Source organism: Lissotriton helveticus, chromosome 12, assembly GCF_964261635.1.
Source record: "Lissotriton helveticus chromosome 12, aLisHel1.1, whole genome shotgun sequence".
In the NCBI taxonomy this organism is placed as follows: domain Eukaryota; kingdom Metazoa; phylum Chordata; class Amphibia; order Caudata; family Salamandridae; genus Lissotriton; species Lissotriton helveticus.
Genome location: NC_136073.1, coordinates 245,759,891 through 245,786,547, shown reverse-complemented (window position 1 = coordinate 245,786,547; position 26,657 = coordinate 245,759,891). Strand labels below are relative to the sequence as shown.

The window sequence follows — 26,657 nt, the reverse complement described above, 5'->3', positions numbered from 1 at the left end:
TAAAGATGCTACAAAATTACCGTTTATTGTGTACGTTCTACTGCTATTGTAGTTTTGAAAAATTAAAAACATGCAGACAGATAAGCTTTCGTCTAAATGCAACCAAACAGTTGCCTTTCCTCTATTTTCTATTGTCACATTGAAATTAAAAACACATAAAATGATCTTTCTGACAACCACACTGCATCATACAATTTGTCTTCTACAAACCATGCACTTTCCACTTTTAAATGCACTAAACAACCATTCCTTGCCTCAAATTTTCTATACACATTATAACAAAGTATTCAGGTCCCTTATCCACTTTTATTAATACAAACATATTCATATATTCCATTATCTTTCAGAAACTTTACCTTTTTAATTTCTCAGCTTATGAAACTAGACAAATCACTGTTTATACCAAATTACATAACAATGTGAAAATATTAAAAAAGCTTTATTTTCAACAATTCTCTGTCTAGGATGTTGGCAACTACTAAAATCAAAATACTTTACTAGCCAAACCTATTTGCTTTTTCACCATTTGATTTTTTGTGATACAAACGCTAATACTTTGCTGCCTGACTCAAAGAAAACTTTATTTTGGCACTATTGCTATAGGCCATAAAGTGCATACAATATATATATTAAGGACATTCAATTAAAACAACAGTAAAAATGCAATCGCCCTGCACCCAATACAGTTAAATGGAGTCAACATTCTTTCTCTCCAATAGGGATTGAACAATAAAACACCACGTCAGATAACCATTAACATTAACCTCTTCCATGCTCATGATGAGACTGCGTTTGAAACGTGGAGCTGCTGCTAATTCACGGTCAGAAGAACGAAGAGAGCGGACGGGAATGTAAGGGCACAGAAGGTTATGCAGTATCTGAGTAGAGGGGCCTTTTAAGATCTTAAAGGACATACAAACCACCTTAAAATGAATCCGTTGCCTAACAGGCAGCCAGTGGATGGCACGCAGGGTGTGAGAGACAGAGCAAAACCTAGGAAGTCCTACGACCGCTCTGGCTGCTGCGTTTTGCACTCGCTGGAGACGAGTAAGCTCGGCCTGGTTTAGCCCTATAAAAAGGGAGCTGGCATAATCCAGCCGAGACAATACCGTCGCCTGAACCACAAGTTGACGGGTCGTGGCATCAAAAAATTTGAGTGCAGGTCTCAGGTTACGCAGAATGCCAAAGCAGCATGCCGCCGTCCTTTTGGTATGGCCAACAAAACTGAGGGTAGGGTCCAACCACACCCCCAGATTTTTTATCTCCGTGACCGGAGTGGGGGTGGGACCCAACTCAGGGGGCCACCAAGTATCGCCCCAGAGTTCCGTCCGTTTACCAAAGACCATAATCTCTGTTTTTTGGCATTCAGTTGGAGACAGTTGGACGTCATCCAGCTTGCCACCGCCCGAAGTCCGTCCCGGAATCTTGGGGCCTCCACCCCAGAGTCCCCGCTGATCGTGACCGCTAGCTGAGTATCATCTGCGTATGACACCATGGTCATACCACAGAGCTTTACGACCTCAGCCAGTGGCCTCACGTAAAGATTGAACAACGTGGGACTCAGCGAGGAACCCTGCGGAACCCCAAGCGTCAGAGGATGGAATTTGGACTGGTGGGGCGGGGCAGCCACACAGAAAGAACGATCTGCCAGAAACGAACGGAACCACTGGAGTGCAGTGCCCGTCACACCTGCCTCCTCGAGGCGCTGCAGGAGGATCCCATGCGAGACGGTGTCAAAGGCGGCGCTCAGATCTAATAAGACAAGCGCCGCCGTTTGACCTGCATCGAGCACTGCCCGCAAATGCTCAACCATAAATAGGAGAGCTGTCTCCGTACTGTGGCCAGCTCGAAAACCATTCTGTGTGTCATCCAGAACGTTAGTGCGCGATAGATGGTCAGAGAGGGCGGTGTTGACATGCACCTCCGCGACTTTAGCTGGCCACGGGAGAAGCGAGATCGGCCGATAGTTCTCCGATTTAATGGGGTCGAGAGATGGCTTCTTCAAAATGGGCATTACTACTGCCTGCTTCCACTTCAAAGGAACCCAGCCAGACGTGAGCGAGATGTTAATCAGATCACGGACTGGGTTAGAGAGTGTCAAGTCTCTTAACATTGCTGGCTTGAGCGGGTCTGCCGGAGACCCCGATTTAACTTGAAGAGCCAAAATCTTAAAAATCTCCGGTGTAAGACAGGGGAAAGAGTCTAACACCACCTGTCTAGGCAGAATATGCGACCCGGCGCCAGTATGCACAACAGTAGGAAAGGCTCTATAGATGGTAAGAACCTTCTCCAGGAAAAAGGCCGCCAGCATTTCACAGTGAGTGTTGGAGCCAATAGCCTTAATAGAGGACTTTTTTGCCACAAGGTCCTTGAGGGCCTTGAAGATGGTTTTTGCTGGATTCAGACTGTTACGAAATTCCAGAGCATAAAATGCGGCCCGGGCTCTGCAGACAGCTCGGTGATAGGACTTGACGGTAGCCATATAAAAGGCTTTTTTGCTGTTGTCATACGTTCTCCGCCAGTCTCTCTCTGCACGTCTACAAGAGCTTTTCAGAGCACGCAGTGTGCCGTTATACCAGGGACTTGGGTCACGGGTTCCACACCTACTCGGTATCATAGGAATAAGGGAGTCAAAGGCTCTGATTACCCATTCGCAAAAATGGTCATAGCCAGATTCCACATTCTCCACTGAGCCCAGTGGGTCTTCAGAAAGAAGGCGGTGGAGATCTTCCAATTTTAATTTGCTCCAATGCCGTCTGGGCAGAACTCGCATCGAGGGCTTAAAAGGAGCCTCTGATAGTGGGCAATGAATAGTCACCAACGAGTGATCTGTCCAAGACATGGGAAGAGGAGAGGCCACCTTTACCTCTGCTAAGTTTGAAAAAAAGGGGTCCAAAATATGTCCGCCGACATTGGTGGAATCCGAGACCAATTGAAGCAGTTGGAGGGCCTCAAGATCAGCCACAATCCCACCCACTGAGGGTAGGGACAAGATGTCAAAATGGAGATTCAAGTCTCCTAGGATAGAAAAATTGGCACACCCTACTGCCAGCGAGCTAACGGCATCAGGGAGAGCCTCCCTAAATGCCACATCGCTGCCCGGTGGGCGATAGATTAGCAGTCCTGAGAAAGTAAAATGAGGTGTAACGGAGACCTTAAACAGGGCGCTTTCGCAGCCCGCGATATTTTGAACTCTCCAGGCGCAAGGGTAACAGGATTTAACAGGAAGCGCAACTCCTCCACCCCTAGAGGAACGATTGAGCGTATAGGTAGAATACCCAGAAGGAAAAGCCAGATTAAGAACAGCTGTATCGGAATCCTGAAGCCAGGTCTCTGTCAAACAGAAAATATCAGGGAGCTCCTTACCCATGAGGTCGGCTATGTCCTGATGGTGTTTAACCAACGACCTCACATTCAGGCTCCAGATGGTAATATGGTTCAAGGGATACTTACTACCAATGACTGACTTCGCTCCAACGTCCCCCGGCAGGGCGGGTGCTTCAAGCAGCCACCTACCACATGCACACTGATAAGGGCCACACAGGGGGTAGACACGAGCCCCATCACAAGACGGCAGACACCGATTGATGGACACGAGAGCTTCCCTAGTATAACTGAGCATCGTGCAATGGTTAACGAAGAGCAGAGTCACCACCGGACCAGCGCGACCGAGCGCGACTCAGGCTAAGTGAAGGCGCCACCGCTGCGCGTTACCGCTGCGCTAAGCGGGGAGCTTTAAATAGCAGTCCCAGAGTATCTCCTGCGCACTAGAGCGCTCACCAGTAGTAGCGCCTAAACACACCACCACTCCGCTCCAAGATGGCGGCCAAAGTCGAAGCGAACCCCTCCCAGGACCCGGACCCGCTCAAGCGGCGGTGCCAAACAATTATAGTGCAGGTGGCTGGGGCTAAAATCAAGGAATAATAAACCAAAAAGGAACAGAAATCGTAAACAGGATTAGTTAAAAATCGCAATCAGCAGTAAAAAGCGCGAAGCGCTTGTGCAGCGTAACGCTACCTTGTCAGGACGAGCGCTGGAGCGACTCGCCTTAAATAGCAGTCCCAGAGTATCTCCTGCGCACTAGAGCGCTCACCAGTAGTGGCGCCTAAACACACCACCACTCCACTCCAAGATGGCGGCCAAAGTCGAAGCGAACCCCTCCCAGGACCCGGACCCGCTCAAGCGGCGGTGCCAAACAATTATAGTGCAGGTGGCTGGGGCTAAAATCAAGGAATAATAAACCAAAAAGGAACAGAAATCGTAAACAGGATTAGTTAAAAATCGCAATCAGCAGTAAAAAGCGCGAAGCGCTTGTGCAGCGTAACGCTACCTTGTCAGCACAAGAGCACAGGAGCGCCGTGCCTCATGACGAGCTGAGCTCGTCATGAGCATGCGGGCGCCGTGCTCGCTCCCCTCCCCCCAGCACAGCGGGAAAATAACCCCCACAGCGAAGGGGTTAAAACACACCCCAGGTACATACAGAACATCACAGTCTCAGCACAAAATATTCCTGATACAGTTGTATTACACATATATGATGCAACGCTAAAGCATATAATTGGGTTTTCCAAAGCACATAAAAAACGCATAGTCGTTTTATGGTCCCTAATATTGTGCGCAATAAATAAGGGTTTTAAAAAATTGTTTCCTTGAATTATCTTAAAACCGACAAAAAAGCAAAAAAAATTAATGTACATTGTTTAAAATGACAATCACACGAAAATGAAATTGCTGTCAAATCCCACTGCCCACTGTTTGATTTTGGGTAAACACACGAGGTGTGGTACTCCATATTCAGGCGTCGCCTGGTCAGGACATAACGATGGTGGTAATTTGTTACCCAGGGTAATTATGGTTGTAATCCAATTCGTAAGATATGTGACATATAGATTATTAGTGTGTGTTTCTCCCTTTTGACATAAGCTCTATTTCTTGCCCTTGTATTTAATATGGCAACCTTTTTTGCAGACTTCTCTCATTTTAAAATCTTAACCGGATCATCAAGACCGGAAACCTGAATAAATTATTAAGAATACAATTAATAGAGGATAGCCATGGTATTTTAAGTACGTGGTACAGAGTTAGGTAGTCCAATATAATAGCCTTAGTGAGTACAGTTTCAGGTTTGGCCCATATAGAATACCAATGGGAGATTTGTTTAGAAACAAAAGTGTCATTCAGGTGGTTCAACCTTACTTCCCTGTGCAAGATGGTAGCTGTGGGGAGGGGGCTTAGGGGGGAAACAAATGCCTTGGGGAGTTTTTTTCCTCGACCTGTAGGGGGTTGAGATTTGCATAGTCCCATTCACCTCCACCATAAATTGTAGTCGATAAAGCTTTAGCTTTATAAATGGTGACCATCACTTTAATAAATCTGCTTTCTAAATTAGAAGAAAATCCAAATACCTCTTGCATACTCTTTTCATCTTGAGCTCTGTACTGTGGATATGACCAGCCCAATAAACGTTTGCAGAAAATAACATACCCAGGTAACAAAAAGACTTGACCCTTACAATCTGGGGACCCTCTAGATAAAATGAGCTTACATTCTTGGATGATTTCCCGCAAGTCATTGTTAAATGTTGATGTATTTTATTTTTTTAAAAGCATAACATCTGCAAAGAAATCCATTAGTCTCTATAGCCCAACGGTGATCCTTGATTAAAGTACCGCGCTGGCAGCCTGAAGGAAGACGGGCACCGAATGACCAGCAACAATTGGTGCATCAGCCTGCAGGGATCTCAGCATAAGATCGACCCCATTTACTAACAGGGAGAATAAAAAGGGCGTCAGTCCGCAGCCCTGGCAGATGCCCTGTCTGATTCTAAATTAGGGCGATTGTTCGTCATTGAGTCCAAACCGAACTTTGGCTGACAGATTTTCATATAGCTGCGCAAAGAGATAAACAATCTCTGATGGAGGCCAATATGAAAGCAGAGTGTTCCACAATATCCTGTGGTCAACTAAATCAAATGTGCTGGTGAGGTCTGCAAAGCATGAATATAGCAAGTACGTCTTTCCTTTAGTGTACTTCCCAATCAAAAGTTCCAGGTTTAAGCATTGCTTCACCGCCCCAAGTCCCTTCCTGAATCCATACTGGGCCTGACAGAATAGAATTGTCCATTGTCCATTCTTCTAGTGTCGTTATGATTACCCTTCCCAGGTTGCCTGAGTGAATGTGCTGTTAACTAAAACATAACAACACTTCTTCATTCACCGGTGATTCACAGTATTGCTAAGTGCATTTATGAAGCCTTGCAGAGTGACATAATAACTCCTTCAATGATGAAGAATTTGAGCCCCGTTCTGGGAATTTAAAAAATACCCTGCAAGATGTACACAGATCTTAGCAACAGGCACCAGCCCAATGAGCAATCTATTCCTCTTTTCTCTTCTTCCCTCACTCAGTATTTATTTTGTCACTCGCTTGTATTCTGAATGTAGCTTGCTGTTTGAAAGCATATGACATCAAAAATTTACTTTTTTAACTTGTATGCACTAACATTTAACAGAATATTTTGCTTCTCTGAGTCAAGTATCCTTTCAGTTTTTCCTACTTCAAAATGTCAAGTCAGTTCTAAAAAGAAATGTGGCTTTCTGTATTCCATATGAAATGGCCTAAAGATGGCCCCGTGTCTCAATGGTGCTGCTGTCTGCTACTATGTAATAGATCAAGGATCAAGTCTGTCAGGTGATACATGTGGAAGGCTCAGACTATGGGGCCCATTAGGATGGCGGGCGGATTGCCCCCGCCAGGCTGGCTGTAGCCACCGCCGGCCTGGCGGGGGCAATCCGCCCTCCATCCTCACTGAAATGACCCCCCGCCACATTAGGATGGCTGGGGGGTCCGCGGCAGACGGGAAGACCGTCCGCCGCTTTTCCGCCGGTCACCTTTGCGACCGGCGGAAAAAGTGCGTACATATGGTGGCGGTGTTTTGCGAGACACCGCCAACCATATTACGATGCCTGCTGTCCTATGCCTTTCCACGGCGGCATTGCCGCCGTGGAAAGGCATACAGTCTTTGCTTTGGGGGCCCGTTGCAGGCCCCCGGGGTGAAGGGGGTGTGGGGGTGCACCTGGGGGGTACTACCTATGGCAGGCAGGCAGCGCGGTGCCTATCATGTTGTGCTTTGAAACGCACAACATGCATTTTTAGCATTGCGGCGGCCTATGGCAGGCAGGCAGCGCGGTGCCTATCATGTTGTGCTTTGAAACGCACAACATGCATTTTTAGCATTGCGGCGGGTGGTGCTTTCAGCACCGCCCGCCGTAATGTTAAAAATGTGGGATGCACCCGCCACTGTGGCGGGTGCATCCTACTTCCACGCACGGCACCCCCGCCCTTATGGCGGATGGTCCCTTCCCACAACAGGATGTCCGCCCGCCATCCTAATGTGCCCCTATGTTCGAGGTGGTGTTTGAGCTCCAGAATGTGGAGTGGCAAAACTTTACAACAGGGCACAGAGTTTTTTCAGGAATGGAACAGAAGTGGAATGTTTTATAGAAAAATATGGAGAGTCTGGCACCTCTAGAAGGTCAGTCAGGTTGTGACAGAGTTGGTCAAATATCAGTCACCAGCACCCAAAATGTGAATGAAGTTGGACAATCCCTCCTTAACCATTAGAGGAACGAACATGCGCACTGCAAATCAAGGGTGTCCTGACGCAACTGGTCTGGTGTGCAAATGCTTTTGATTTGCCTACAGACCATTCTGCTTCTACTTTTGGAAAGTATCAGGCTTCAGATGCAGTTGTAGAGAGAGGAACAGCCCACAATAAAAAAAAAAAAAAAAGATGTTGCCTGATGTTAAATTTACTACCACTTCCTATCACCCTAGTCCTCTGCAAAGCCTCCAGTTAAAATTCCAACCCCTCACTGAATGTACTTCCCAGGTGGATCAGCATGTCTTACCACATGTCGATTGCAGTAGTCTGAGTTGTGGTTCCAAAAAGCAATTCAGGCGCCCGATACCTGCCAAAAAAGTAACAAGAAGGACATGGTCTGAAAATCTGTGCATCTGCTCTCCAGCTGCCAAACTTCTCGCTCCACACTCCTTCCACTAGTTTTACCTCCTCCCTATGTCGCCTTCGCCCATTTATCTCTACTGGAGCTTGCCCTCTGTGCAACACTCTGTTGCTAGTCAGCTAGATTCATACTACAGAACACACAAGACCGTCTGCTGAATCACATGATATGAATGAGGGATCCTGTGCTCTTGTTATGTGGTGGTTCACCACAATGAAACTTACCACAGAGTCACTACTTTCGGAGTCATCGGCTTTAAGGGAACTCCATATGCACGAGCCAACCCAAAGTCCGCTGCGGAAACACAAAAAGCCATGAAAAACAAGAATATATTCAAGAAGTGTTTGTTGCTCAAATGCATGCAGAAAACCTGTGACCAGACCCTATTATTGCAGGAGGGAAGTAAAATACAACTATATAACTTACTTCCGGGTTCAGAGATTGAACACATAGATGATAAAAACTATGAAGATAAGTAGACATACAGTCATGCTGTCAATGACTCCCTGTGTGAGAGTGCTTCTGGCAGTGTGACTGCTACTGTGATGGGTGTTGGGAGAGCTGTCTGTAGTTCAAGACTTCTGGTGTGTGAGGGGTGTAAGCATGTTTCTGGTAGTGCATGACATGTACTCTGTGAAGGGTGTGAGAGTGCTTTCAAAGTGTAGGACTGCAGCCTGATATATTATTTCTAAAGGGTGGTTACCTGCAGGTGCCCTGGCGCTAGATAGTCAAAACCTGACTGAACTACTACTGAAATAGAATGAGAAAGATTAACATTTCGGAAAGAGCTAGGTCTTCAGCCCTTTTCTGAAGACAAGGTGATAAGTTTTTATTTCTTTAGATCAACTAGCATGGAATTCTATTGTTTTGTATCATGCTCTGGCCTTTTTTGAACCAGGAAGCAAGAGCCATGTGTGCTGCACTTGAGCGTATAGACCTGGCTGGAGTGTAGTGGCCACTTTTTGCTAATATGTACAGAGTGAACAGTACACAGGACACTGTTGTTGCAAGGCATGATAGGCACTGCATAGACTTTTAACAAGATTCTTTTATTATTAGGAAACCAAGGAAGATCCCTCAAAACCGAAGAAATATTGGTGCATCTAGGAAGGCACAGTATAATGCCTGCTGCAAGATGTTGTATTATTTGTAACCTGGCTAGCTGGTACTTTGGCAACTCCAGAAATAAGGCCTTGAAGGAGTCCATGGCTTGGAGTACTGGTTTTCTGGCATTCTGATGGTAAAACTTGCTAATTATTTGAGAGGTGCAAGGGTGCGGCCGGTTTTTTAGGGTGTTTTGCTTTACCACCACAAGGGCTTTAACAGCTCCCCTAGTATTTTGCTAAGACCATGGCTGAAGACACACTGTGTCTTGTTTATCAATGGGCAAGTCTTGCTTTTGGAGCAATCTTTCTTAAGGGGAGTCCTCTAGCTCCGCTTGTGAGCCAAGATAGTCAGCTTTCTTTAATGAAGATGTCCAAAGATTGGATGGGACTTTAATAACCCAAGCAGTCCACTTACTTTCGAAAACCCCTGACATGTGACCACTTACATACGTCTCCATCCACCAGCACGAATCACTGACACCCATATCCCCAGGTTATGTGAATAACCGTCTGTTTTACTACGCTCACCAAGTACCAGTTACACCCAGGAACCGATTCATAATCGTGTATCTCTGGATACCTTAGAGGTCACAGGCACTCACCCTTGGCTCCAGGGCTTTGCTCCAGCCACCTAATGTGAACACCTCCAACGCCATTTCAAGCAGCCGCTTCATCTGGCTGCTGCTGTTCCATAATCCCCAAAACAGAGGCTACTCCGTCCCCCCTGCATGCACATATACAGTGGGTACCTTCAGCAAATTGCCCTTCACATGAAAGTCAAAAATGCGACTAAGCGTGACATAACCAGCTGGTTCACCACGAGGCAGGATCACCATACTGAGCATGTGCTGAAGAATACATATGTAGTTGCACTGCAGTGAAGCGTGCTTACTTGTGTAATAGATTAACCAGCAAAGGACAGCAGAGATCCAAACCACTGTTGTCATCAGCCACTGATATGGAGGGTGTCGGCTCTGGGTGAAGCCTAGCAGTGGATTTTCTCCAAGAAATCATGGTTTACTTTCCTTCAATTGTGTCTATGGGAGTCTTTTACCTCTGGTGTCCTTGAATCATCTTATTATTGCACCCACACTGAGCACTAGGTACCAGGCACCCTATAGCACTGGACCCTCAGGGAAATGAGGCAGAGCAGTCAAAGGTTTTGTCGGGGGGCTGGTGGGGGTTAAAAACTCAGAGCTCTGCAATTCACACAATACTTTATAAATCAATGTCCAGCCTGTGGTTTTAGTTTTAAAAAACGAAAAGTACTTCTATTTACAGACAACTAAATATTAATCTTTGCAAAAAATTCTCTCAGTACTCAATAATGCAGAGACCCTTACTGGGGTGTCAGCAGAAATCACAATTTAAAACCTCTTACTATTACATTTGCCAGAAGCCACAACGTAAGATCCCTCCTACTGGATGTATCAGAGTTCCTACAATATTTTTCACAGGGTTACACCAGGCATTGTTGTTTCCTTACTTGACGAATAGTCTGCGTTAACACAGTTTCTGTCAATTATGAGCGATGGAATAACTATATAGGTGGGCTACCATAACTGCTGTCCAATCAAATGCCCATTAAGTAGATGACCAACAAAGGGGCGAAGCCAAAGACCCCTTCTCAATGCTGCAACTGAATAATTTTTTTGTGATTACATGAGATCTTAAACAGCTAGTGCTGTCTCTAGCCACTCCTAATGAAAACACTCTACCAAAGCTTATTAAAAACTAAACAACTGACTGTCGCTGACCTAGTGAAGCACTATTAGTTCAAATATGGCCATACATTTGTGAAATGCAAAATGCCTTTGCATTTTCAGGTCACAATTCACAACTGTTTCCTCTGGGCTGAGGAAGGACGAAGCTGAAGCTGGAAGTGCAGATGCTGTGCTTGCAGCAATAGTATTACGGATTACCTGAATTATGAGGATATTGCGATGGGGATTCCAAGGGACCTGCTCCTTTCACCAACTTCGTTCATGAGGGAGGTAGGGGCCGGAATGACGTGAAAGGGCCCTAAATGGCTTGTTTGTGACAAAGCATCAAATTACATTTCTATCACTAAGTTTTGAGGATAAATGCAGACAGCACTGCACCCGCCTTCCATCTAATTAGAATGTGGCAGGAGACAAGGAGAAGCAGAAGACCCATATAACACCACATTCTTTAGAGCATAGGCAATATGTGACATCTGCAGCTGTACCAGCCCTGACTGCACCCCCTAGGGCACATTTTTCTCTGTGACCACTTGCAGATCCAAATATCAAAGTGTCTGCACTGCGCATGTGCAGATTAGTTTTGGGAATCAGTACTTCCTCGTTCTTTGGTTACCATATGCGCTAACACATTTTGTAAACTTGGTCCTCGGAGTCTGCCATCCAATGCAACTAAGTGGTAAATGTCTGTAAAGTGTAGTGAAGCACAGTGGACTCTACTCAATGAATAACATAGAGGTTACAGTAAACCTGCTACTCATAATACCCCTGCCTTACACAATGTACAATTTAGTGGTCAGAAGAAAGTACACATTGTTTTGGTCTTAGGAACTTTTCTGAGCAGCCCATTGTGAACGTGCAGGTAAAGGATGGCTCAGGCCAGGCAGGAAACTGAAATAACCTCACAATAAACATCTTTCCAACACTATGAAGAAAGAACATCATCACACTGGTGGCTCCAGCAGAAATCTCCTAACATGCTCCACCAGGTGTAGCAGGAGTGCCCAACCTCCAGTGCCACCCACTTCTGAGGCTGAGTCAAAGCCTAGCTGCTTGGCCTGTCTTACAGTTTGTTAGGTGGTTTTCTGTCAGAGTGTCTGAACAACATTGAGCTTCTGCAGCCTGTATACCTGCTAAGCCTCCTCCTAAAAAGTCAACGTAATGCTCTGTATCTAACAAAAACATATGTCATCAAAGCGTGGGAGAAAACAAAGTGTCAGCTACAAACCATGTTAGTGGAAAGCTGAGAGACATTGGGGCCAGGCCAATATTGGAGTATGCATTCACTTAGCAACAAAATTGGAGTCTCACACATGGTCACACAACACAAACAGTACAATTGTGGGGGAGAAATTACCACATCCACTTTTAATCCAGAGGGATGTCTGAACTCACCAATCTTCACGCAGCCTTTGTCCGTCATCAGCAAGTTGGACACCTTCAGATCTCTGGTTGTTAAAACACAGGAACAGTTTAAGGATCAGGCAAGAGAAAGCGTGAGCCATAAAGAGACAAACAGGGGACAGACTGAATGATACAGTCTTGTGAGGCCTGCCCGCTGCCTCCACGTGGGATGTTCTTGTATTGGTAAGTTCCCTGGCTAACCCATGCATGTTACCAGCTACTGACAAGCAATTTGTTTCGGTCAATGTCAACACCCTGTTTAATTGTACATCCTGGAAGTTAGAGATCTTCACTTTACCTCTACCCAAGCCTAATTTACAATGTTTCTGTCTCACTTGGGGTGCAATGTATTAATATATCAATTTGTGAGGTTATAAACTATGGCCAGACATTTATCCTAATCTCCCTTACCTGTGCACAATGAAGTTTTCATGAAGGTACTGTAGTCCCCTTAAAAGTTGCAAGATGATGCACTTGACCTGAGAGAATTTAACACAATGCATTATCAGTTGCTTAGTCGGAGACAGTTGTCAAGAAAAGACACAGTGATCCAAGTACACGGCCATCAAACTACTGTTAGTCAGTGAAATGTTTCTAAGAACCAGAAAATATGCATGCCCAAACAGTTGAACAGTGACATCAGACAGTGGATCTCCCTAAAAATAATATTGGTTGTGTGTGAGATTGGTGGCTTTTCTCTTTGTGGGAAAAAGTGACTTCAAGACGCACTAACCGACTCGTTTAGTTATTGGTGGAGCAGAGATGAAAGAGACTCTGCATACTATCGCCAAGATGTGCCCGACTATCATGGACCTAACCTGCTTGATTATGGGTTATCCTGAGAAACGTGGATCATGTAGCTGTACACTCTGCTACCCATTCACCTCTTCTCAAGGCAGGAAAGGCTTTAGCATCTCTTATTTACCTTGAAAAGAGTGTCTGCCATATGTTGATCTATCCTGCAGCACCTGTCAATTTCCCTTAAATACTGCTCTACACAACAGAGGTCCTGGATGAGGTATTTTTCTGACCGGAGACTAAACTGAGACCACTATGAAACCCAAGAACATCTATATACTTTTGACTCCATCCAATTCTTTGGAAAGAGTATACATGACTGGCTGAAGGGACGGGGGGTACACCTCAATAATAAGCCAGATGCAGGCAAGTATGAATGCGCAAGTCTGTCACCCCCACACTACTTGAAGACATGCATGATTAACGGCAGCACCAATGGACACAATTTAGAGCACTGCTTTGAAGCTCATGGAGGACACCAATCGTTTGCCACATAGGACTCTGTTCATCTACTAATACAATACCTGATCAGCAACACATCCGCCAAGGATGTGCATTAAAAGACCACATAAGTGGAATTAATTCGCCATACTAGAGTTTCCATGTAAGGCATCTTTTATGTCAAAATGGTACATCTTAGGGTACAATTAAAAAATGTGTTGCTTCGACAATGAGCCTCTGCCAACAGATGGTTAGGCACAGGCAATATATCTATATTTCGGAAGAGTTGAATGAATGAATGAAGGGGGACTTTTACCGCGCAACTTAGCCCAAGGGCATCAAGGCGCCAGGAAGGTCAAAAAATGAGATGCAATCAACTGAAGGAGACTATTGCCGATAGGCTTCCGAGAAAAGCCAGGTTTTTAAAGCCTTGCGGAATAGAGCAAGCGACGGTTGCCCCAGGAGTTCGGGGGGGGGGGGGGGGGAAGAGTTCCATAGCCTGGGTGCAACCGAGGAAAAAGCTCTGCCTCCCCATTTTACTCTCACGAACCTTGACACTTCAAGAAGATTTTTTGTTGGAAGAGCGAAGAGATCGACTAGGTACGTATGGTTGAACCAAAGACCTGATCCCCTCAGGGCCTATACCATTGAAGGCCCCATGAGCAAGACAGAGAATCTTAAACGAAATCCTGGACTGAATAGGGAGCCAATGTAGATTTCTCCTAGCTGTCGAGGCCGAGGCAAGTCTGGGGAGGTTGAGAACCATCTTTGCCGCCGCATTCTGGACCATTTGCAAACGGTGGATAAGACTCTTGTTAATGACCACATAAAGGGCATTGCAATAGTCCGGCCTTGAGGAGACTAATGCCACGGTAGCCTGTTTCCGGGCATCAGGGGACAGAAAATGGGCCATCCTTCTAAGGATCCTAATGATGCCACAGCAGGTCGAAACAGTCCTGCTGACCTGAAGGTCAAAGAAAAGATAAGAGTCCATCAACACCCCTAAGTTCTTAGCGAACTGACGGGGAGGCGGATCTATTATAGATTCACATGCTGTGCACAATTGGACATTATGTATATATATAATAGCTTACACATAACTTATGCAAAACCAAAAAAAGTGAGCACTCTTCATAGGTGTAGGAACAATGCCTCATTATGACATCTGCATTATCGAAGAAAATGATGACAGGTTTTTGTAAAGTTGTTTGTTTTCTCTGTAAACCTTTCTCTATCTGTAGCAATGTAAATGTAGATTATTGTGTTGTAATTAGTCACCATACAAATAATAGACCTAAACCAAAGTGTTCAGTAACCTGATTCGCATTATCGTACCTGAGCCTCAGAAAAGGGTGTCTGCATGTTTTCCAACAGGCTGGCAAGGTCCTGTTCGCAGTAACCCATCACCAGGAAAATACTGAAATAGATAAAAATCAGAAAACATCTGCCCTCGCTGGAGATTCACTTGCTGAAGAACATCAGCGGAAATGGGTAACCTATCATGTTGTGTAGAAAGACTCAGAACAGAGCAGGACATACAAAAGCCATGTTTAACATAAAAGTATTGCAAATGACCAAAGTGTGATTCTGGGACATAGCTTACCTTTCCAGGTGATTTCCCACAACTACTTCCTTCAGCTCCACTATGTTAGGGTGTCGGAGTTTCAAAAGAAGGGTGATTTCACGCAGACTACTGATGGGAATTCCTGCACACAGATAGAGAGTGAAACTAAGTGAGACCAGGCAAGGACCTGGAAAATGAGGGGCAACATTAAAACAAGGGGTATAGGGTGAGGTATTGGTGCAGGCTTGGGGACAAGAAGGGAAAATTTAAGAAACTAAGCAGAAGCTAAATTCGTTTCTCATCTGTGAAAAGCGGGACTTCAGATTCTGATCTGTTTTCCATGACACTTCAGGGATTTTAAGATTTCTCCACATTGAAGTTTTCGTAAAGTAACTGGAGTTCTTTGCATCTGAAAAAAACTCCTCCCATTTTGCATGCAGATTATTACCTGGTTGGTGTACTCTAGTTGTCAGAAGGCACTTAGATCGCTTTGACCTCAGTGGCAGGTAACGTTCTAACAGCTAAGACAGCAAAAGCTACTAACGCACCAACCTTTGCACACAGAAATGTTCAAATGGGTACCCAAGATAAAGCAGCAGTTCTATCATTTGAAGGGAAACTTTATTTTATCTATCTACCAATGAGGTAATAGAGAAGCGCACAAAGTGATTTGGCGCTGATAAAGCATCTAAATGCAATATTATCTGTACCTGCAAGACAATGTTTCATTTAGCTTTAAAAGCCAGACATCAGTTTAAATCTAAGCAACAAGTATTTAACAAGAAGCATATGCTTTTTTCACAGTCAAAGGGATCGCTTATTCTCTTACACCCCCAGACTCCTCCAAAAAACTAGGCTTACTCCCATTGGGGGTGCAAGCTGCTTTTGTAGTTATCTTGGATCATGCCAGCAGGAGGAAGGCTAACACCCTTTTACAAATACTGGATGCACATTAGTCAAGCCCAGTCATAATCCCTATTATCAAACAAGAGTATGATTTAAACCACCTTCAATGTCCACTACTTTCCCTCCAAGGTTGCAAGAAGTCAACTTGAGACCCGATAGAAAAAAAATGTAAAGACCAGCTCACCACCTCCCTCAGCAAAAGCCCATTACCAACATCCACGGACGCCAATGCCTCAGCACGCAACCTCCACCTATGGGTCTCCAACTGCGCTAACACACTGGCTCCCCTCAGGCAAGCCACCCTCCAAGAAAGTAGCTGGCTCTCTCCAACCCTCCAAGAGTCCAGGCGCACCTGCAGACGGCTTGAGAAATGGAGGAGCAGCAAGATCTTGGCAGACCAGGGAGCCTTCAAAACCGCTGTCACCGCACACCACCACCTCATCAGAACAACAAAGAAAACTGCCATACAGGAACACATCAACGTAAAAGCACACAACAGCAAAGAGCTCTTCACTGTGGTCAAAGAATTTGCCAAAACCCAGCATGGAGTCAGCAGGCATTCCCCCCTCCCAAGACCTCTGCAACAACCTCGTCACCTTCTTCCACCGCAAGATCAAGAAGGTCTATGACAGCTTCGCAACCCAAGTCCCACCCACCCCACCTGCAACCAACGTACCCAATGGCTCCAGACCCTGCCCAATTGGACCCCCCCTTCGGATCCATGCCCTCACCACATGTTCAACCTCAATCGCTCCCGGATTCTGCTGCACCATCAACTGCTCCATCAAGTCCTCCACCTTCCCTAAGTGGAAACACGCAGAGATTAACACCCTGATGAAGACCCCTTCTGCCAATACAATGGACCTCAAGAACTACAGACCCATCTCTGTGCTCCCCTTCCCAGCCAAAGTCACGAGAAGGCCATCGAAACACGTACACAAACTGAATGAGCAATAAAGGTGCCTTTAAATCTTATCTTGTCGCATTTGCTCACTTTCAGAGGCAGAGGTCAAAAGTCAGTTTGTATACCTACATTTAATTTTCTTTCTGTGACTGAAGTTAGAGGATTTTGTAAAGTGAACTGTGTGACAATCGTGCTGAGACCAGTTCACGGGTCAAGTGAATTACAGTTTGGTCGAGTAGATTTTTCAAGTTACTAGACCTTCAGGTCTAGTAACATTTATATGATTATTTTTTTGTTGTCAAATCTTTTTATTTCGTCCCCATAACAGGGGGTTGCAGTGGAGTGAGTCGTACACAGCGTTAAGCCTACAACCCAACAGGGCCGGCCGCGTTACTTCATGGAAAAATAGAAAACCATTGCCAGTACACAAGCTCAAAGATATACACAGCGGTTTACCTACAACCCACAAGGGCCGGTCGCGTCACATTCTGTCAACAGAGCCTGTGAAATCACTGCACAAGATAGTACAAACTTCAGAACATCTGTAACCATTAAACCCAAGAGGTAGAACTATAAGACCAAGATGGTCCAAACTTCAGTAGAACGACAGAAAAGGGGACAGCAAGGTAGAGAAGACAGTAGGAGTAAAGGAAAGGTGTAGACGAAGGGAGAAAAGAGCCACTGGGTGTCCGGGGTGAGGGCCGAGAAGGGGGATGAAGGGGTACTGCGTCAGTCGCCAGGGCAATCAATGTCGCCACTAATGCTCAAAGCTTCACATATCCAAACCTCATGCTAGCAGTCTACCGGGGTCAGGAGGAACTACAGCGTCCTCCACTAATCGCAGCGCCCGCAGCTTGGGGGGCATGTGACGCGCCTGCTCCGTGGTGCATAGATATTTCACCAGGGGTTGCCACACCGCTTTGTAGCGTACATCTCGGGCCTGCAGCCGGGCTGTGAGAAGCTCCATCATCATAACATGCCAGAGACGTACAAACCACGCAGCAATGGGCGGGGCTTCTACCTTCTTCCAGTACAGAGCAATGAGCTGCCGAGCCGCACCCAGCATTTGAAGCGCCAGCGCCCAGTCGCTCCGAGTAAGGGCCTTCAATCCTGCAGGTTTAATTCCCAGTAGTATCGTACAAGTGGCTTCAGGCAGAGGAAACCCCAGCACCCTCCTAATGTGACTCAAGATCTCCTTCCAAAAGAGGGTCAGCAAGGGACAGGTCCACCATGTGTGCAGAAAATCCCCAGTCGCAGACCTGCACCTCCAACACACAGGGGAAGAGTTTGGAAACATTCTATGTAGCCGCTGCGGCGTGTAATACCACTGGGTCATCATTTTGTAGGCATTCTCCTGTTGTGAAATACTACGATAAATCCGGGGTATGTCACGCCACAATCTGGACCACTGCACTGGGGTGACGTCTACGCCCAAGAGGGAGTGCCAGCGTTATTGATATGGCAGGGAAGGCGGAGAGCGCGGGTGCTGCAGGATCCAATAGATTTTGGAGATCAGCCCCTTCGTCTCTGTAAAGGAGCGAGCCAGTTGCTCAAACGGAGTAAAGGCGCGTGTGGCCGCGTGGTAGGTATCGTCTGTTAGCACCCAGTGTTTCAGTTGAGCATATTGCTGTCCGGCTGCAAGCGGCACCCTAAATTCCTCCCTGCAGTCCGCAAAAGTCTTAAGGGAGCCCCCATCAAACAGATCTATGAGCACCCTACAGTTGCCTTGTGGCCACTTATGGAAAGCCCCCGTCCGATGCGCTGGGGGGGAACTTGGGTTCCCTTCGATAGGGGTATGGGGCGAGGGGAAGGTTGTAAGGCCCTTATGGACTGCTATCCTGTCCCAAAACTCCAGCACTGTTTTCGTGGGCACCGCTAGTTATGCGCTCGGAGATCGCCCTGCCCTAGGTTTCCATGCCAGGTCCCATATGGTGCGCCCAGTCACGGCCCTATCCATATGGAGCCACCCTTTTTCGCTTTCTGTTACACCCCACTCCACTACATACCGGAGGTGGGCGGCCCAGTAATATTCCACCAGGTTTGGGCAGGCCAATCCTCCCCGGTCCCTGGGCGCCAGCAGGAGAGCTTGCGAGAAGCGAGGTTTCTTCCCCCCCAGATGAAGTTCGTTAGGTCTCGCTGAAGGCCTCTGATGCTATGTAGCGGGATAGGAGTAGGCAGGCATTGAAAGAGATACAGGATTTTGGGCAGTATGGACATCTTGATGGCGTTAATTCTGCCCAGCCAGGATGGTACAAGCGGTCTCCAGCGCCTCAGATCCTCCAGGATCGCGCGTCGAAGATCTTTCCAGTTGGCTGACGTCCAGCCTTCCAACGAGGGGGTCAGCGTCAAGCCCAGATACCTGATGTGCTGGGTCGACCATCTATAGGGGGCTAATTGTTCTAAAGAGGGGATGTCCGATTTCGGGATAGTGAGGCTGAGCACCCAGGACTTGCTATGATTGATTTTCAAGCCAGAAGCTCTCTCAAAGAGGCACAGCGCAGCATGCACCGCCGGTAGGGATTCTCGGGGCTGTGTCAGCGCAAGGATAAGGTCGTCTGCAAAGAGCGCTACCTTATTGTCCTGACCGCCTAGAGGAACACAGTGAATATCAGGGTCCCTCCGTATCATATCCGCCAGGGGCTCAACTGCGAGGGCGAATAAAAGGGGCGAGAGCGGACAGCCTTGCCTGGTACCCCTTCCAATATGGATCAGCTCCGAGAGCTGCCCGTTGACCCTTATCCTAGCCCGCGGCGCAATATATGGGGCCATGATCCTGGCAATCATCTTCGGACCGAGCCCCACCCGGCGCAGCCCCGCTCTGAGGAAGGACCAGTCTACGCGGTCAAACGCCTTCTCTGCGTCCAACGAGAGAAGGCAGGCAGGGATCTTCCAGTGATGGGCCTTCCCTACCAGGCGAGCGACCCTGACGCCCGTGAATGAAGCCCACCTGATCAGGATCGATCAAGCTCGGCATGTGTGGGCCCATGCGCTTCGCTAACAGCTTGGTGTAAATCTTAAAATCCGAGTTAAGAAGAGCAATCGGTGGGTATGACGCACACAGGGAGGGGTCTTTCCCAGGTTTCGGGATCAGGACAATTTCTGCCAGTCCCATGTCAAGGGACGGACCCAGCTCGTCGGTGAAGGAGTTAAACAGGCGCAGGAGGTAGGGGCCTAGCTGTGCCTGATACATGCGATAGAAGGATATTGGAAGCCCGTCAGGCCCCGGTGATTTCCCCAAGGGGAGCTCGCGGATTGCCGCAGCTATCTCCTCCGGCAGGATCTGCCTCTCTAGTTCATCAGCATGCTGCGGATGCAGTGTCGCACCTCCGTAGTGCCCCAGTACTTCCTCCACCAGCTCCAAAGGTGGTCGCTCTTCTGTGTACAATGCCATATAGTAGTCCCGGAAAGCTTGACACTTATCCCCCTTACCACCCTCGGGCAGTTGGACATTTGCTATATGTTCCTTCTCGGCTCGGGCCCTCAGCCTCCGCGCCAGGAGCTTCCCCACTTTGTCCCCTCCCTCAAAATACCTCTGTTTCAGTGCCAGGAGGGAGGTCTCAGCCCTATTTGTGCGCATCAGCCTGAGCTGGCCCCTAAGATTAGCCAAATGCCGTCTCATGTGCCTAGTGGAGTGGCCCTGATCCTGTGTTTCCGCCGTCCTCAAGTATCCCACAAGTTTATCTTCCAGTGGCGGGCGTTACGCGGCCTCGCAATCGCGAGGGAGGTGAATGGCCCCATATGGTAGCTTTGAAGGCGTCCCAAACCACCGGGAAGGGTGTTTCAGGAAGGTCGTTGTCCTCAAAGTAGGAGACCATCGCTCCCCTAATGTCCTCCACAGCTTCCGAGTCCCTCAGGATGCTCGGCGGAAGGTACCACCTCCGTTCCCGGGCAGGGCGCGCCGCCGTATCCTGCAGCAATAACTCAACATGGGCGTGATCAGAGAGGGAGATATCGGACATGTCGACCTCCACCGTGTCGCAGAGGAGGTCCCTAGGGACAAACAGGTAGTCGATGTGAGTGTAGGATCTATGGACATGCGAATAGTATGAGTACCCTCGCTTATCCGGGGAAAAGTACCGCCAGGCGTCGAACAGCCAAAGGTCTGTCAGCTGCTTGCGCAGAGTCGCAGACATAGCTCCCGCGCCACTGGAGGAGTTCTCACTCCTGTCCACCTTAGGATTCCATACCAAATTGAGGTCCCCGCCCACAATAAGGGATGAGCCGGTCTGCGGTATCTGCCCCCCTAGGAGGTCTCGAAGGTAACGGTCCTGCGCCTGATTAGGGGCATAGATATTGCACAGCGTGATGTGACGGCGCCCAAGTTCCACCTCCACATGAAGGAATCGTCCATCACCACCCCGGAAAGGCCTGCCGCCCCCTGCCTGATACCAGCCCTGCACAAAATTGCCACTCCCGCTGTCTTGGTGTCAGCTGCAGCCCAAAACTGAAGGGGATATTAGGGTGAGCCATGCGCGCAGTATCAGCCTGCATGAGGTGCGTTTCTTGAAGAAAAATGATGTCCGGGTGTTGCCTTAAGAGATAATGCCAAAGCTGCTTACGCTTATTAGGCGAGTTAAGGCCCTTTACGTTAAGCGTCAGGACCTTCAAAGGACTAGAAGCATTCACCGCCATATCTGAATCTGGGCGTCACCCGGCCACAATCGCACAGCACACATCCCACGCATCTCACGCGCACAATAGCTAGGCATCCGCAGCACCCCACCCCAGTCCAGCAACCGACGTTTCCACCCCGCACCCACCAGGAAAGAGAGAGAAGAGAGAGCATAGGATAGTAGGAAATAGGAAAAATAGAGGAAAGGAGAGAGAGAGCAAAGAGCAGCCAGAAAGGCCACTCAGTTAGAAACAACAATGGCGGGCAACAGGGCCTCACTGTGCTGTCCCCGGTACAGAGCATCCTACACCCACAGGTTTGGACGCTCTCTGGGATGTAACTCCCTGAAGGACAGTCGGAGAAGGGGGGTCGTGACAGTCTCAGAAATCCTGAATTCGGGGAGCTCCCACATGCACCCCGCCCCGCACCTCAGGAGCCAGGGTGGAATGTGAGACGGCACGAGGCCCAGGAGTGGAGCCCCAGTACTAGAAAAAGTGAAGCGCTAGCATGTCGCCAGTCAAGGTGTCGGGGAGCGCCCACCATGCCCCTCTTTGTCCCCTTCGAGGTACCGGATATGAGCAATGATATCTTGCTTGGCCTGCGAGGGCGATTGCTCACCGTCGGACGGCGGGCGATGCTGTCGGCGCACAGTAGTCCATGAGGGCGCCGCGGCCTTCCTCTCCCGCCTATGAGATGGTGACGGGCTCGCCGGCGGAGTCGCCTGCAGTCGTATGAGTTGCGCCGCTTCGGTGTAGGTCCGTATGACTCTCCGCTTGGATTCCCACTGGAATATCAGAGCGAACGGGTGACCCCATTGATACGCAATGCCCATACTGCGCAACTTCTCAGTCACTGGTCGGAACGCTCGCCTCTTCTTCAGGGTGTTGGGCGCCAGGTCTTGAAAGATCTGAATTTTGTGACCTCTGTATTGTAGGTCTGGTTTATCTCGTGCGGCCTTCCAGATTGCCTCTTTCTCAGTGAAGAAATGGACCCGCGTGAGAATGTCCGGTAGGAGTCCCGATCTGCCCGGCGGGGCGGACACTCGGTGCGCCCGATCCAGTGCCGGCGGAGAAGCCTTCTCGTCCCCCCAGATCTCATGGAGGAGCTGCGTCACGTATCCCATGGCGTCTTCCCCCTCTTCCCCAAGAGGAATTCCCCGGATACGGAGATTGTTGCGGCGGCTCCTGTTCTCAAGGTCCTCCTGCTTCACTTGAAGGTCAATATTCTGCTCTTCAAGGGCCGCCAGGCGTTGCCAGAGGTGTTCCTGATCCTCCGTGCGCGCATCCATCGTCCGCTCCAGCCCATCCACACGGTCTCCAAGCTCCGTGACCTCCTTCCGCATCTCCTTCACACACATTTGCACTTTAGACCGCAGCGACCCAATCTCCGTCTTCAATTCGGACATGAAGGTGGACATAAACGCCTGTGTGACGGGCTGAGACTCCTCAAGAGCTCGCGACGACCCATCTCCGCCTGCGGCTGCCCCAGTCTTACCCCACATCGCTACAACAGTGTTGTCCTTGGGGGCCGCTGACGATTCAGCCTTGTTGCCTTTGTTGGAGCGCGTCATTGCGAAGGACCACCGCCCAAAGTCTAGGGCCTCAGGCACTCCGCGCTGTGTCTTATAAGCCCAGTCGGGGCAGAGAGGGCCGCGTTGAGGTCTAAGCTGGGGTCTAGCTCAGCCCCCACGCCTCCCACCGCACACCAGTCCAGCAATTCCTCCTCTCCACCCGCAAAGCCCCAGCTTACATCACAGGCACACTAGCGGGACCATCAGAGCCCGGAGGAGACCCGGCCCACGGCCACCCCAGAGGAGAGAGCACCAGCCGTACCCCTCACAAGGGCAGCCGAGGCCCGCGTTCCAGCCACCAGATCGCCGTATTTAGCCCCACAGAGTCAATGCAGGAGGGCAGCTTGCAATGTCTATCACCCCTTAGCTCCCAGGGGCCACTCCTCCCACCCGAAGGGCCCGGCACAGTACCTGTTTGCGCCTTAGGCTGGTGGCGCCTCAGATGTCCAGCTTCTGCAGCAGCGGGGGCCCGCCAGCTCCGGCCTCCCCACCACCAAGGGGGCCCTTCAAGGAGCCGCACTCGTCGCAGGCCGCCAAGGAGCCCGCGGGCCGTCGATCGTCCGTCGCAGGGGGGCTCGTCCCGCACAGTTCACCGCTCGCAGGAGCCCAGCTCCTCGAACCCCCGGGAAGCTCCCCTGTCGCTTCCCCCGCAGGCCGCACTCACTCCACACAACAGGTCCTTGCGCCAGTCGAAGGATGGGCCTCACCGGAGGCCTCCGGCGCCCTGATCCTCTCCTCAAGATGGCGGGGCACAGCGCTCACTGCGCACCTTGGCGGTCGGCTCCTCACTAGCGTGGGTCACTGGCGCCTGGGCAGCGGGGTCATTCACCACCCCCGCAACCGGCGATCTCCGGTGCCTCCCAGCAGAATCCCCAGCGGCCAACAGGGGAACAAGCGCGCCGGTGCTCTGGGGGCCCCCAGACCGCTAAGCCGCCGTCTCTAGGCCGCACCGCTAGGCCCCAAGTGGTCAAAATGGCGGACCACAGTTCCGCAGCTTTCCTCGCCGTTCCGCTCAGCGCGGTCAGCCGCCCGGGCGGCCCCACCAGCTCTGCCTCGCCGCCTCCACTGCCCACTATGCAAAGGGCCGCTGCTCCGCTCATGCCACTCGGACGGCCCCGCCGGCCAGCACCCCCACGGCCGCAGCCGCAGCCTCCGCCAGCCACCAGCACCACGGAGCAGGGAACAGCAAGTCGTCGCGGGGGACTCCGGCAGGGGCCCCCTTCAGCACAGGCGCCCCTCCGGCGCTGGACAGCCACCAGGAGATGCGGACTCACCCGAACCCACCGGCAGCCAGAGGGCAGTGCAGCCGCAGGCGGGGGAAAATGGCGGGCTCTACTCAGGACCGCAGGCAACCTCGGCCAGGCAGCCGCCGCCGTGCAGGAGGGGCCAGGTCCCCTCGCACCCCACAGCCAGTCCGCCGCCACGCACAGCCTCTCGCCGGTCGAATGCTCCGATGTCCAGGGGATCGTCCACTCGTCACCCACGCCGCAGTCCAAGCCTCAGGGCGCAAAATGGCGGCTACTCCGGCTGGTCGGCTGCGCTGTCACCGCCGAGCGCCTCCCGAAGCCCTCCGGTGTCACAGGCTCCCCGTTCTCCATAGTGCCACGGTCAGCAGGTCTTCCACACCTCCCGAGTGGCAGGTAGGTGTCCTGGCTCCGCGGAAATCGCCTAAAACAGCGGCGTGCAGCGGGAGCTCCTTTGGAGCACGTCTCACTGCATTGCCGCCTTGGCCACGCCCCCCATTTATATGATTTTTAAGCCATGGGCATGGTGTAGAGTTGAGTGGCGTACAGTGAAATAGTATACAGTGGGGTGGCATAAAGTGGAACAGATTCAGAAAAGGGGGTGGTGATGAACAGAGTGCCTGAATTAAGCAGACCACTCTTACCCAGTCCAAAGATCAGGGCTTGATCCATCACCGTTTTTTAGCTCACTGCACCATCCCAGCTCAGAACTTGGCTATATGCAAATTAGTCTGTTCCTGTCCCAGTGCATGATGGGAACAGGGCAAACCAAACTACCAAGCCAATTCTTATACTGGGAAGGAAACAAGCTTCCGGGGACCGGTTTCTGCCATTTCAGGCGTCGTCGGCCCGGCTTGCTTGAATCCTGATGGTGCAATGAGCAAGGGACTCACATCTGAGTATACCCTTCCACGCTTATGGTGGACAAAATGATTCAGAAAAGGGGGTGGTGATGAACAGAGTGCCTGAATTAAGCAGACCACTCTTACCCAGTCCAAAGATCAGGGCTTGATCCATCACCGTTTTTTAGCTCACTGCACCATCCCAGCTCAGAACTTGGCTATATGCAAATTAGTCTGTTCCTGTCCCAGTGCATGATGGGAACAGGGCAAACCAAACTACCAAGCCAATTCTTATACTGGGAAGGAAACAAGCTTCCGGGGACCGGTTTCTGCCATTTCAGGCGTCGTCGGCCCGGCTTGCTTGAATCCTGATGGTGCAATGAGCAAGGGACTCACATCTGAGTATACCCTTCCACGCTTATGGTGGACAAAATGATTCAGAAAAGGGGGTGGTGATGAACAGAGTGCCTGAATTAAGCAGACCACTCTTACCCAGTCCAAAGATCAGGGCTTGATCCATCACCGTTTTTTAGCTCACTGCACCATCCCAGCTCAGAACTTGGCTATATGCAAATTAGTCTGTTCCTGTCCCAGTGCATGATGGGAACAGGGCAAACCAAACTACCAAGCCAATTCTTATACTGGGAAGGAAACAAGCTTCCGGGGACCGGTTTCTGCCATTTCAGGCGTCGTCGGCCCGGCTTGCTTGAATCCTGATGGTGCAATGAGCAAGGGACTCACATCTGAGTATACCCTTCCACGCTTATGGTGGACAAAATGATTCAGAAAAGGGGGTGGTGATGAACAGAGTGCCTGAATTAAGCAGACCACTCTTACCCAGTCCAAAGATCAGGGCTTGATCCATCACCGTTTTTTAGCTCACTGCACCATCCCAGCTCAGAACTTGGCTATATGCAAATTAGTCTGTTTCTGTCCCAGTGCATGATGGGAACAGGGCAAACCAAACTACCAAGCCAATTCTTATACTGGGAAGGAAACAAGCTTCCGGGGACCGGTTTCTGCCATTTCAGGCGTCGTCGGCCCGGCTTGCTTGAATCCTGATGGTGCAATGAGCAAGGGACTCACATCTGAGTATACCCTTCCACGCTTATGGTGGACAAAATGATTCAGAAAAGGGGGTGGTGATGAACAGAGTGCCTGAATTAAGCAGACCACTCTTACCCAGTCCAAAGATCAGGGCTTGATCCATCACCGTTTTTTAGCTCACTGCACCATCCCAGCTCAGAACTTGGCTATATGCAAATTAGTCTGTTCCTGTCCCAGTGCATGATGGGAACAGGGCAAACCAAACTACCAAGCCAATTCTTATACTGGGAAGGAAACAAGCTTCCGGGGACCGGTTTCTGCCATTTCAGGCGTCGTCGGCCCGGCTTGCTTGAATCCTGATGGTGCAATGAGCAAGGGACTCACATCTGAGTATACCCTTCCACGCTTATGGTGGACAAAATGATTCAGAAAAGGGGGTGGTGATGAACAGAGTGCCTGAATTAAGCAGACCAC

At 49.5% G+C, this 26,657-nt stretch overlaps 1 protein-coding gene across 2 annotated transcripts in view; it reads right to left on the bottom strand.

The window, feature by feature from the left end:
* CDK10 (cyclin dependent kinase 10) overlaps nt 1–26,657 on the bottom strand; it is a 67,384-nt gene that overhangs the window by 15,553 nt on the left and 25,174 nt on the right. For both annotated transcript variants that reach the window (XM_078671632.1, XM_078671633.1), the window contains exons 4-9: nt 15,098–15,200; nt 14,830–14,911; nt 12,667–12,734; nt 12,247–12,299; nt 8,249–8,318; nt 7,911–7,970 (exon numbers count right to left, since the gene is read on the bottom strand). In XM_078671632.1, coding sequence (XP_078527758.1) covers nt 7,911–7,970; nt 8,249–8,318; nt 12,247–12,299; nt 12,667–12,734; nt 14,830–14,911; nt 15,098–15,200 — 436 coding nt within the window. The remainder of the gene's footprint in view (nt 1–7,910; nt 7,971–8,248; nt 8,319–12,246; nt 12,300–12,666; nt 12,735–14,829; nt 14,912–15,097; nt 15,201–26,657) is intronic.